This window comes from Anolis carolinensis, chromosome 3 (assembly GCF_035594765.1).
Source record: "Anolis carolinensis isolate JA03-04 chromosome 3, rAnoCar3.1.pri, whole genome shotgun sequence".
Classification (NCBI taxonomy): Eukaryota; Metazoa; Chordata; class Lepidosauria; order Squamata; family Dactyloidae; genus Anolis; species Anolis carolinensis.
In genome coordinates this window covers 84,975,263-84,989,126 of record NC_085843.1, presented here as the reverse complement: position 1 = coordinate 84,989,126, position 13,864 = coordinate 84,975,263, and the positions used below count along the sequence as shown (strand labels likewise).

The following is a 13,864-nucleotide window of genomic DNA, read 5'->3' as shown; positions in this document are numbered from 1 at the left end:
AATCCTGTTACAATCAGGTGTTGTACTCTTGCTTAGGAAAGGACATTGCACTGAAATTAATACTGCCTTAAAATCAGCTTTCTATTAAATTAAAATAAATTTGAATATATTTATCTATTAGATAGTGTACACACTGGAAGCAATTTTTTCATCTTGCTGAAGTTTTAAAATATACAGGCAGTATTAAAACTAAGATACCCGTACAGGAGAAAAAAAGAGATGTAAACACACAAAGCCAAACATAGTAGCAGACTGCAAAGCTTTAGAGGAAAACAAAGGGATACCTACGTTCTGCAGCTAGAAGTCCTAGCAGGAAGGCAGCATTTGGACAAACAACAAATAGCATAAAGATCTCAACATAAGCATTTTTAAAAGCCGCACAAGGCACACTAGCTTAGCCACAAAAAAGACACATAAACTCATTTTTATTTAAATAATTGTATTTTAATGTGTGATCACCTGCACAAAATAAATGCGATATATTTGTTCTATGCAAATGCATATGCAAAATCTCATTTTCTGGTGTTTTAAATTTTTTCACAAGCACAATGTGTCTCCTATTAATTCTGAGGATAGGAATGAGCAAGTGCCTGGGCTTTGCGTACAGAATACTGAAAATTGTAACATAAATAAAGTCAAACATCATAGTCTTGTCAAATTTGAACTGCAATCCTATGCACACTTACCTGGAAAAGACAAACTACTGAACACAGTGAGCCTTACTTCTGAGTAGACATCCCTAGGACTGTACCATACTCTGTAGACAATCATACCAGTAGTTCCAAAGCACTGAGTTGTTATTAACTGAAAGCAATATTTCATCAGGATTTGTTGCTATAATGGTACAGTATCAGTAAAATTATAGCAGAAATAGTTTACAAAACTTAATCTTCAATTTCCTAAGCTAAGAAAACATGGCAAATAGAATTGCAACTGAAAAAGTAGACCCAGTCTACAAAAGGTGATGCTACCAACTTCATTCTCTCAGATTCTAAAATGCTACAAGGTCCTTCTGCATACTGATTACGGGAAACAGATATGTTCAACATTAGACAGAACATTAGAGTCTTTTAGTATATTCTTATGGTATAAAGGCATCAAAAATAAAATATAAACTGATTTTAGTGTTTATGTATATTTATGGTTTATTTTATGTTCTGGCATTGAATGTTTGCTATATATATGTTGTGCTCTACCCCGAGTCCCCTTCGGGGTGAGAATGGCAGAATATAAATGCTCTAAATAAATAAGACAGAATGTGGTACAGTGTTACTGGATATAACATATTTTTCAATTGCTCAGCTTTGCATGATATTAGCAAGGAAAAGAAGTATCACTGAACTCTGTTTGTAGGTGTACAACCTAAAACTGGCACACAAACAAAATGAAAGGAGAAAAATATGAGGAAAAAATCAGGAGAAAAGTTACACATAACTAGAACTTTTTTTAGGAAAAGGAAATGAAAAGGGCATGTCTTAAAGTGAATCATATGCTCTACTAAATAAACATTTGCAGGAAAAGTAAACATCTGTATTATGACAAACTGTAATGGGTTGCTTCCAGAAAAACTGAAACGTTATTCTCTTAGGTTTTCAGGACTTTTTTCATGTCAATAAAATTAATTCAGTCTATGAACTGGAAATCTCTGACATACTAAATAAAGTCCCTGATAAAATTATGAGAGATTATAGCAATTAGTAAGGCCAAAATCATGATATTTGATATGACTCATGGAGAAGTCAATGCTACCACCCTGGCTGCCTGTCACTGTGCAGGCATTCAAAAAGGCTAGAAGTGGTATCAAACCAGAGGTAGTAGAGAATGTTGGTGCTTCTCCTGGGATGGACTAAGCTCTTCCTTTTGCCACTCAACTGCGCAAATGAGACATTTTTAAATAAGAGTTAAAGGTACACTACTGTCTGACAATGACCTGTGCAGAAGTCGACCTAGGTTTTTGGGGCTGATTTTTGGACTAAACTTTCTAGTATATACAGTAAGTGACAAAATGAAGAAGTAGCAAAGGACCATCTGAAGAACTGTAAGAAATACTATTAGTTATTTTGTAATCCAATCACAGAAATGTCTTCTGTCATGATTTTAGCTTTGTATCTCAGTAGATCTGAATGATGAAGATAAAAAATGATAGAGTAAAAAATGACAAATTTTCTTTTTAAATATTTTAAGCTAAGTTTAGGATATTGCAACTTATACTTATGTCTAATTTGAAATGCATACATGTATGCATGCACACCCACATAGAGTCAGATGGCCCAATATTTTAAAAACAACATATGGCATTATTTTATGCAGTCAAAATACTAATTGTATTTTGTTTTTTATTAAGTAAATGAAATGAGAAAGTTCATTTTGCCTGCCATCTACTGGCAAACTCAGGGGTAAGAGGGTTTCCATAATCCTTCCATTTTATTTTTAAAAAGCAAAAAGAAATACTTTGCTGAGGATGTCCTACTGAACCTGACCATAAGTTATTCCTGCTCGTTGTTTTCCTTTAGGAAATTAGAGCCAGTGTGCAGGAAGCAATTATTTTTGGGCTTGTACATTCAGAAATATAAAACTTCCAGTAATGTCAGACTATCGAAAACGTGCTCTTGGGGTTAGCAAAACGAAGGAACTGACATTTTAGGTGGAGGCAAATCAAATGATATGCAATACTCTTTCTGACAATGAACACCATGCAGTGCAACATGGTTTCTTATCAGGTGAGAAGTTTTGAGGCTATATAGGGAACAATGTGAGTTGAGGACAAATAAACAATTCCTTCTAGCTCTGTCTGCAGAAAATTCATTATCCAAAGCTATGTGTGCAAAGAGAAATAACCACAGGAAAACAATTCATCATTTCAACACAAACTGGTATCTTCAGATAAGGAAGTGAAATCATGCTGATATACAGAAAACAAAAGAAACCATTTGGGTTTTTAGAACAGGAAAATGACACCACAGTACTGCAAGTGGGCTCATTTTTTACATCAAGAAAACAAGTCAAAAGTAATTCCTTTCTAAAGCAACAAATGAAATAAAAAGACCTCTTGAATAAATAAATCTTACAACAATGTAAACATATTTTCTAGTTCTTACAGTTGTGAACACAAGTTGTTAGACTTTCCTATAAACATATGTTCTAATTATTAGGAAATGAAAACACCATAAAAAGAACAAAAACAAAAGCCATGTTGAACCTCATGGAACGTTGAGAGCATTTGGGAGAACTTTCTAGTCGACTAGATTTTTCAATATGCTAGAGGCAAGCAGTAGGTTTAGTACTGTGGTTGGGATTTAGTTCAGTAGTACTATTTAAGGTATACTTTTATTTGCAGAACCTACTGAGAAGTCCCAATCTGCCTGCCTCAGATGGGACAACTGAAGAGTGACACTTTTATTTTTTTGTCTAAAAATAGCATGGTATTTTTCCTCAACAAGTGGCTGAAACATGAGGGAATTGTTTATAAATTGTCTGGTGATTATATCATAGAATGTCTATTTTGCAGGTCTAGTTATATGTCTGATTCTACAAAAAGAGTACAAATCTGGGGTGCTTAAGTGTCATATTCTGCTTCAAAAGAATTAAACAGTATACTCATCTCCATGTTGTTTTCTTTGGATACCTTGAATCTTTGGATATATTATTCTTTAGAAAATTTTCAGCAATTCAAGAAAGTGAATTTAAGTGAACTGAAATTGTTCAGATAAAAGTAAATGTCTTTATCTAAAGTCAGTAATAATGCTGTGAGAGATTCAAATACCTGAGGAGGTAGGGTCTTCAGAAAAGTCTGGGAGTTCTTCGGGGGGATCACCATAGAAAGAATTAAATTTGTGACTTGACACTGCTGCTAGTACTGCACCCTAAATAAATAAAGAGTTCAAGTTAAAACTATATTGGTAATTTCCCCTCATAAAATCTTGATCACAATACAATTCTTAATCCATTACTACTTTAAGAACTGAGTTGAACCAGAAGATTCTGAACAAGTAAAAACAGGTTGCTGAACAGAAGCAACTTAGAGGTTCAGAGGTGAACGCTGTTCAGAGGTGAACAGTGGAACACTGCCAGTTATGCCTTCTATTATTTTAATGGTTTCTGTGCCATAAACCATTTACATGGAGATACTGTTATTATTTTAATTATATATGCTGTCGTATCTGCTGATCGGGCTTGGACCCCATCTGAGTCCATTCAGAGATGGAAGCGGGTTATAAATAATGTTTTATTATTTATTATTATTATTCCATATGAAAAAGTGTTTTTTTTTTCAGTGAGGCTGCCCAGATCAGGTAGAAGGTCAGTGTTATCTACTTGTGTGCATGGATTGCTTTCTGCTCATTCTGTGCAGTGTTTGGGGGCTTGGGGAGCAAAGACATAAAGTAATCTTGTACGAGGTGAATACCCAAGGCAATCTTAGTTTATTTGCTGTATACTTTATGTTGATCTTGTTTGCATTGTTGCTGTTTTGTAAGCCGCCCCAGGTCCCTCTGGGGAGATGGGGTGGGGTACAAATACAGTTTATTATTATCACCATTATCGTTCTTGTTACTAAGAAAAATAAAATCTAGATAAAGCATTGTTTTATCTTTATGTAAAAGAAAATAAGATGCATTACACTAAAAAACAGGCATACTGGCTAGTGCTTGCACGTACTGTATAGTTTGACATATAAATGACAGAAAACACAAGTCATCAATCTAGCAACTTATGCATTAATAGAGAACATGATAAAAGCCTCTGAAAATTGTACATGAAATAATATACTGGAAAGGAATCACAAATAATTTTCTCTAAAGTGATCTGACACAATGATCAGAAGGCAACTGAAAGAGTAGCTGCCGGCAGTGAGTTGCTTCCCAAAATACTTCTAGAAAAGCAATGAACAACCATCAGATACCAGGCTACAAATGTGGGGACTGCACAGAGACCATAAAAACATAAATTGACATCTCTAAGAGCTGTAGTACATGTGGACACAGGCATGTAGCTGGGGGATTCTCAGGGTGGTTTGCGAGAAGGCCTTACTGGTATTATTTAAACGGTTATGTTTATTCATATCATGATCTGATCATCATGCTCAGTATATCCCATATGCATGGGGGTATTGGGATAACGATACAAAAGGTTTGCTAGAGTAGATCCTTTCTCACTCAGATTCAGCCTCCCCCCTCCCCCCGAATCAAAATCCTGGCTACGGGCCTGTGTGGACAGATAGGTACTTCCAAATAATTCAACTTTTTTTTGGTAAAAAACAGAAAGGCTTATTCTGTCCTACATTCTTACTGGACTATAACAATTTGTGAAGATATAAAAGGGCATTTTACAACTGCAAAGAGATATTTTGAAGTAGCCTTTAAAGAAATAAACGTATGACTGCTAGAGATCAGAACAGAGAATGTGATCCCTTTTGGCATCAACGAGTCTTTGGAAAGCTCTAATTCATTTTGGTCTGCCTCCAGCAGCAAACCAAGAATGGGCAACTTGGAAGTCCATAAACAGACTCAGAAGTGGAGTGGGCAGATCAAAAAACAACCTGGCAAGATGTCACTACCTGGAGGAATCCTCCACCCTGTGTGACTGTGGAGCAGAACAAACAACTACGCATATGTACGCTAGCCCATAATGTCCCGCCTCATGTACGGAGGAGTTGTTGTTTAAAGTTACGGACAATGCGGTTGCTGTTGCCCACTTTTGGTCTAAAACTATTTAGCTGCTTGTGATTCCTTTATTTTATCACTTTTAAACTTATTTATTATGCACTGCTTTTGAGACGAAATAAATAAATTTTGGTTGAGTTAAAGAATTACCTGGTGCAGAACATATCTGGATTAGATAGAATAATATCACCATTTATGGGGATCTACAGCCAGTGGAAAACTGCTACATATTTGTATTGCCAAGAAGTTATTTGCTGTTGTGACACTCCATGATAACTACAACATAAACTTAAAATTCTTATTTGTCTCACTACATTCCAGTGGTGCTGGCAAACAAATAATGCTTGTGTTTGAGGTGAAAACAAAGAAAGTTTTATCTTCTGTTTTCACAAGTACTAGCAAGAAAGAAAATGACTCTTCAGTGGCACTTATAGGGGAGGGGAATGTGTCAATGACTCTGCACTATGGTCCTCTGAGAATTTCCATGAGAGAATATGGTTCTCTTCAATGCAACCTGTTGTTTTTGTTGTGAGCCTTCAAGTCATTTACGCCTCATGGGGCTTTCTTGGCAAAATTTGTTCAGCTGAGGTTTGCCTTTTGCCTTCATTTTAGATGGAGACTACATGATTTTCCCAAGGTGGCTCAGTGGATTTCCACAGTAAAGCAGGGAATTGAACTCTGGTATCCAAAGTCATAGTCCAATGCTCAAACCACTACAACAGAACTGGCTTTTTTCTACATTTCTAGCCACCTTCATTAGTTGAATAATAATATAGCAGAGGCAGCCTTACATTCTTGGCCTAGATATTATCCCAAATTTAATCTGGCATGTGTATGTTTCTAGGGAGGTGTGGTTCTTGGCTAAGGCCAAGATAGACAGAATCACCTCATTGACATCAGTGAGAGAGGCCAACTCCATCAAGCTTCCTCCTGGGAAGATTCTAATGGCAGTCCAGTTAGCTGTATTATTATTATTAGGTTTATTTATACCCCGCTTTTTTGCTCCACAATGAAACTCAAAGCGGCTGTATGAGGGAAGACCCATGAGAAACTAGCATTATTGGGTCATTATTGAATATGTTATGAGGTTGGACAGGAATGGGTACTTCCAAAGAGGGGGTTGCTAAGAAAGTCAGAGCCTGCAAAGATAATCACTTATAAGATGGAGGAGTTAACTCATTCATTTGTTACCGAAAGAACTACATGTGAAAAACTTTCCTTATTAAGAATTAAAAAATTAATGAAATACATTTGTAAGCCAACTTTTAATTTTGCAAACTACTTTGGCAACTTTTCAAAAGCACTACATAAATGAGCCCCCTTCGGGCAAATAAATAAATAAATAAATAAATGAACAAACAATATTTCAAATTGATAAAATAGTAAAAAAAAAAAAATCTGAGACACTGATCTATTGCTAAAGTGGTGCATTTGCTATTGCAATCACTGTTGCTTAGTTTTTGAATTAAAATATTTTTTAAACCTTTTTTCGTTAATATAAATTACTAACTTGAAAACTATTCTGAGTACTGTTTTTAAATGTGTACATATAAATAGCTGGGCAGATGTTGTCCAAATTTACCTTCAATTTTCTTCTTGCGTTGAATTTCCTCAGTTGTTCAACAGTTTCTGGCAGGTGAATCTTATATGCATAGCGGTCACGTTCCTACGGATAAAATAATGGAAGTTATTGGTCAGGTTTATGCAATCTTGATCACGACATGATGACAAGCAAACTATTAGTGAGTGCACATATTCATATCTGACAAACAGAAGGTTTCAAAAAACCTTTACTATTTAATTACCATTTATTGTGTTGTGACTGCGCCTTCGGGGATTATGGTTGATGGTGATGGGATTAGAAGAGGAAGGAAAAACCCTCGTGATGAGGGTTCATTGGAGGAGTTGCGCAGGAAACGGATTAGAGAGCTCAATGGGGAATCTTCTGAGGAAGATTCAGATGGGGAGTTTGGGGAAGAAATGGATGCTGGGGAACAGGTGGTGGCTGGGGAAGTGGGCACTGAATGGGCACAGCCACCGGAGATGTCTGGGGATTTGGGGCCTATGGATACTACTGAACCTGGGGTGTCTGCAGGAGCAGATCCCACTTGGGATGCTTGGAGAAGGGAGGATGGTTCTTTAAGTGTTCATGGGGCTAAGTATGGGCAGGATGACTGGGACTCTGACAAACTATTAGGCACTCCTGATCCTCAAGCCCTAGCTGTGTGGAGTTCGGACTCTGAGTAAGATCTGGGACACCTGGTGTTTGGGTGTGAGTGTTTGGTCACCCAAGAGGAAGGGGAATAAAATGGGAATGTTTGGTCACTTCACTTTGCGTGTGGCAAGGTGTTGCTGAGGCGCCATTGGGATTTCTGTGCATTCATGAAGACTGGACTGAGACTGTGCTTCTGATCTGCTGTTACCATTGTTGCTTGGCTCTTTGTGCCTTTTCGTGGACCTGGTTTTGATGACTGCACCCTCTTCGGATCCTGGATTGGAATTTGACCTTGCTTCTGTCTTCGCCCTTTGATTGACGACTACTCTCGGCTTTTGACTACTGGCTTGCCCTCCGGATTTCGCTGCTGTCTCCTGACCTGACCTTGGATCCTCCTGACGACGTCTCTTCACCCTCCTCTTGGAGCTATTGGCTTTATCTGCACCGTGGAAGCAGTTTACTACATTTCTAGTTTGTTTGTTTTCAGACCAGTTTGGTGTTTTCCTTTGGGAACTGTCCCTTTAAATCCACAGAGCCGGCTGGCTGTTACAGTAACGGCTTGGAACCAAAAGTGCCTTTTGCACTAAGTTTGTTTAGCTTTGTTTTTCCTGCTTGGAGTTCCGGATTTCAGCTACTCATTGCAGCTTTTGGAAGGTTTCAAGTTCTTGTTTATTTTGCCTATTTTTTAGTAGTCAACTCAATTTGTTTTCTAAGCTGAACTGAAGCGTCTTTTTAGTTTTATTTGAATGCCTGCGTGGATAAACAGTTTGGCTTGTTAAGACATACTTTTGATTTATATATTTGTTCGGACTGCTCTTGAAACATTGATAGTGAAGTGTTTCAAGATATCTTCTGTCTTTATGTTTACTTTTTGGCTTATCTCCTGAATAAACTCTGTTTTGTTCGTTAATTGGCGTCTGACTCTTGACATATTTATATCATCTTGTTAAGAAAATGTCTTAAGGAACCTCACAATCATGTACCAAGAATATTAAAAACAGTAAAAATTAAAACTGAAAACAGTAAAGAAATAACACACTAAAAAAGATAAGACTCAAGAGCAGCAGCATGGCCCTTTTGAAATAAAATGCTTTTTTACTTGTTTTCAGACGGTTAAGAACAAAGTAATTACAGATCAGCTAAATAAAAGATAATTCTGTAGATTTCTCACAAAAGTTGAAACTTATAGATTACCTACAAGGAAACATCACTAGGTGCCTTCTGATGGCCAGACTTCTGGGGTATCTTTCAGAGAAAAGTGAGTATTGAAAATATTGTTCTCCTTTAACTGACATCTGAAGTGCTCTTCTTTCTTTCTTTTTATTATATCCATTAAGATTTTGATATTTTGTAAATCTGTGTGAACTGCTACTATGCTGAGGCAAGTCAAATTTTATTTCTTTCAAGCCAGTGGCCATTAGATTGATAATAAATAAAATTATACCAGCAGGCATAATTAACCTAAAAGTTTACTAATACTGTACTAACGGCAATACAATAATTTTTTCAAACATTGCTCTAGTACTATGTCATTTGAATGGTTTAATTTTGAATCCATAAAAATAAGATATAACACAAACTGCTGAACAAAAATATGAACGGTAAACAGATGCCAAATTTCAACTATCAAATCAACTTAAATTGATTAATATTAGCAAAGAGAGAAAATAATCTCTTTTTAATAAAGAAAAATCCATCATGGAAAAAAGAGGTCTAAGTTAAATGCAACTAAGCATCTCATATGTTACCAGTTGATCGGCAGACTGCTTGTTAATGGTTGGCTTAATCATGTTACCTTCAGCCAAGGATGGTTGAGTGCTTCATAAACAGTTATTCTTTCAGCTGGATCAAGCATGAGCATGCGTCGTACCAGATCTTTGGCACTTTCAGAGATATGGCTCCATTGCCTGGGATTCATCTAGATAAAAAAGTGTAAATGAAAATTAAGGCTATGAACACACAGGGATTGCTATATCCTGCTTTTGGAGCTCTTGATATAGATATCTACATATTTAATGTTAAATAAAGACCTAGGAATTTTCAGAATACTCTAGAAATACTACTTTTGCTTGGACTGGGCCAGCTGAAGACATACAGTTGACTCTCTGTATCCATGGATTCTGCATCCATAGATTCAACCATCTATGAAATCTGATTTACAAAAAAAGTGTTGAGTACAAACAGAATACACTCTGTGCTGATAGACATATTGTTGTGGATAAGTCTCTGAGTAGTAGTAACAACAGGGAGTTGGAGAGTAGGCTGGCAGAAAGGTCTACTCGGGAACAAGATCCTATAGAAGAGCAACAGCAGGAGAGGATACGGCAAATACCTACTGAACCCACTGATGAAGAGTCTTTTGAAGGGTTTGATGGGGATGCTGGGTTTGACAATGAAGCAATTTCTATGAGAAGTGTTGGAAGTGACACTGATGAGGTTGTGGATGAGATGGATTGGACAAAAGTAGCAGAAGTGGGTGAGGAGCCTACAAGTAGTGGCACATTCAGAAGATCTGTTGGGAATGACACTTGGAGGGAAGATGATTTGTCTGCTGTTTGGGAGGATGTAAGTAGAAGCAAGAGAAGGGCCACTTGGCAGGCAAGCCAAAGAGCAGCTCGGGCAGCACAACTGGCAGCTGAGCATGGGGTGTTGTCTGATTCTAGTTTGGAGGAGAATGCAGTAGCAGCTGAGGGTGGGGTGTTGGCTGATTGCAACTCAGGGGAAGGTTTGTAATAAAAGGAGGGCTGGTTGCAATAGGGACCTTGTGACTGGCAAAGTGTATGCTGGGTTGCATGTTATGCTGGGTTGTGATTCCTGTGAGCCCTGTGATTCCTGAACTTTGTGGATTCTTTGGGATTTGCTACTGTTCTTGGTTTGGACCTCGGATCATTTCTGGACATCGTGTTCGCTCTTGGGCCCTGACTTTGGATTGGATGTTGATGCTGCTGCTGTATCCTGTCTGCTGTGGATGACCCGTGGACTGGTTTGACTACAACTTTATTTCATCTTGGAACATGTTCGCTGAAATGACAGCGAATACCTCTGTCGGGTATTTTGGTTAGTGGGTTGGGATTTTTTAGGACTTTGGGACTCTCTGTTTTACCTCCTTTTTGACCGGTTGGTCTGTGTTTGTTTTTGAATACTATTTTGCTGCTGTTAAGCATTTTTGATTCTTTTGAGCTGTTTCTTCATTAAACTATTGTTACTTTTTACTTGGGACTGACTTTGTGGTATCTGTAACTTGACATATATGTTGCATGTCCCCCAGCCCCAAATATTATAAGCAGCTACTGAAAATGAAATGAAACTTCATTTATAGTTCACCCTATCTCCCCGAAGGTTCTCGGTGTGGCTTACAACAAAATACATAGTGACAAACATTCAATGCTGGCAAACATTCAGTTAGCAACATTGTGATAATGTTGCACCCCTAGGCTATGTGGGCACCTCAAAACCACACTGGAGCCCCAGAATATAAGCAAGCAAGCTGTTTATTGAAGGTTATATGCAAGCAATAACAAAACAAAGTTCAGAGTCAATACAATAGTTTTAAATCCACAAGAGCAAGGTACTTGAAAATCTTGAAGCAAGCATCTATAAAAGTCACTCAAAGAACATAGTCCAAAACCAGCTATCAAAGTAAGTCTCAAGAAAGATATCAAGAATAGTCCAAACAAGATTAATTCTAAGGCATGAGTCAAACGATACCACAGGAGACAAGACTAGAAAGCAGGGTTAAACTCCAAGATAGTCCAAGGTATGAAGTCAATGCTAAAGCACAAGGCGAGACTAGAATAGAAATCAAACGGCAAAGTCACTGGAATATCCAACTGGATTCACAGGCCAAAGCGAGGCTGGAACTTGAAGCAAGATACACGACTGCAGGAACACTGAGCAAAGATTTTTCTCTCTTGGATTAGCAATGTTACCACCTCTGGCTGTGTCAGGGAAAGCAAACCTCTTTAAGGGAAATGCAAGTTTTTTACCTCATGAGAAAATTGCTCATTAGTTTGCTTCAAAAGCAAACGCCTGCTTCTTCTAAGAAACTCTCGTTCCCTTCTCTGGTGAATTATCGCTGCCTTCCTGTCAAACTCTTTTATCTCTCTCCAGTGTATCAGCTCCCACATCCAAACTAGAATGTCCATCTGGCACCTGGAGATCTGACCTTGACTGCTGTGAGGAATGTGATTCAAAATGCCTGCTTGCAACCATTCTGTCTCTGGTCCCAGAATCCATTGAGGCAAACTCTGGCTGCACCTCAGGCCCAAAACCAGAGTCCTCTGGCAAGGTAGGTGCAGGAACAATCACCGGCTGAATGGGGCCAATCTCAGGCTGGACTACAACAGATAATATGGAGACCTGAAAACTTTTCTTTGATTGGCTTCTGGTGGCACTTTACAACCGAAGTGAGTGATTTTTAGAAATTTTGTATATTTGATTTTTTATTAAAACCATGATGTGAAATTTGTGCCGTTTGTTTAAAAAAACCCTAGAAAAATAGAAGTCTTTTTTTTAAAAAGGCAGATGCTTAATTATTTCTTAAAAAGTTTGTCTTGCTTTGCTTTTTATATGGTTGTATTGTGATTTTGCTCTTTCTTATAGGATGTGCATAAAAGTTCTGAATGTTTTTTAAATAGTTAAACAACTGAAATGACTTAGTAAATAGTAATTGGCTCGTACTCTGGATAGAATTCATATAGAAAACAAAATGATTGCAACATCAGTGACTGGAGCATTTATTTAAACATTCCTTAAAAATAGTGTCACATTACACAATGGATCAGCTTCCTGAACACAACATCAAGTCTGCTGATTCCAACCACAAAACTATATTATACTAGCTGTGCCCTGGCACGCGTTGCTGTGGCCAATTGAATGGCGGGGGTGTGCTGGGCGCATGCTGGTTCCTGTCCAGCGGCGGGGGCGGGGGCGGGGGGGGGGGCTTTGTGCAGGCTTCGGTGCTCCCTTCTCCCCCGGCGCCATCAGTGGTGACATCTCCAAGGCCCACACCTCCCTCCAGGCCGTGAAATGGAGCCTAAAGCAGCAGGGGTGGAAGGAGGTAAGGCAGGCTAGGCCTCTTCAGGTATGTTTTGGACTCCAACTCCCGGCATGCCTGGTAACGTCGGGCCCTTTCCTTTTCCCACTCAGTTGCTGTCTCCCTTTAGAAGGGTGGGGGCTGGGGCCTGCTCTGCGGCGGTGCAGATGGGTTTTTCCTATTTGATTTTTTGGGTCCTGGTTCCATTCTCAGAGGGCGATGCGGCAAAAAAGAAGCTCCGGCGGCTAAAAGTGGGGAAGAAATGGTGAGCCCCGCCGACTATGTTTTTCCTCATGCGGTGTGGTTTGGGGATGTTGGGAAAGATGACAGCGAGCACGCGAGGGGCAGGGGAGAGACAGTTGAAGAAGGGGGGCGAGGGTGTGTTGGGCGCACGCCAGTTCCTGTCCGGCGCAAATCGTTTTTTCCAGTTTTTTGGGTTTTTTGGGTCCCGGTTCAGTTCCAGATGTTGGGTTTTGTTGTAGGAACCTAGAGGCAAGGCCGTTGGGTTCTGTTGCCAAGTTTCGTGGTTCTGGGGCATTTAGTTTTGTTGCTTACTTCTAGGCTTAAATTTCATTACCCTTTTATATATATAGATAACATACTAGTACTGCAAAGTCAGTAAAAGTACCGTATATATTCGAAGATAAGCTGAGTTTTTCAGCCCTTATTTATGAGCTGAAAAAGCCTCCCCCGGCTTATATTCGGGTCAAGGTCAAGCCAGCAGCGGAGCCTGGAGGCCACAGTATGTTTTCTTTTCCAAAACCTCCCTCCTGTGCTTCTCCTCCCAGGCTGGTTATCTTATTTTTTTGAGAGAGAGACAGAGACAAGAAGCCAATGTTTTCAAAAGCGAAAGGAGACAAGAGAAACCCTTGCAAGCCAGATTGCATGGGTAGAAGGGGGACAAAAAAAAAAGATATTCTTGCAAATTTGCACGATTCATTACTATTACTATTA

At 38.7% G+C, this 13,864-nt stretch overlaps 1 protein-coding gene across 13 annotated transcripts in view; it reads right to left on the bottom strand.

Moving 5' to 3' along the window:
• The window catches only part of cask (calcium/calmodulin dependent serine protein kinase), a 191,522-nt gene that overhangs the window by 53,880 nt on the left and 123,778 nt on the right, over window positions 1-13,864 (bottom strand). For 9 of the 13 annotated variants that reach the window (XM_008107419.3, XM_008107422.3, XM_008107423.3 and 6 more), the window contains exons 8-11: window positions 9,671-9,793; window positions 7,243-7,326; window positions 3,764-3,863; window positions 289-306 (exon numbers count right to left, since the gene is read on the bottom strand). In XM_008107419.3, the coding sequence (XP_008105626.1) occupies window positions 289-306; window positions 3,764-3,863; window positions 7,243-7,326; window positions 9,671-9,793 (325 nt within the window). The remainder of the gene's footprint in view (window positions 1-288; window positions 307-3,763; window positions 3,864-7,242; window positions 7,327-9,670; window positions 9,794-13,864) is intronic. The other 4 variants (XM_062975182.1, XM_008107417.3, XM_008107421.3 and 1 more) reach the window with 1 other exon arrangement.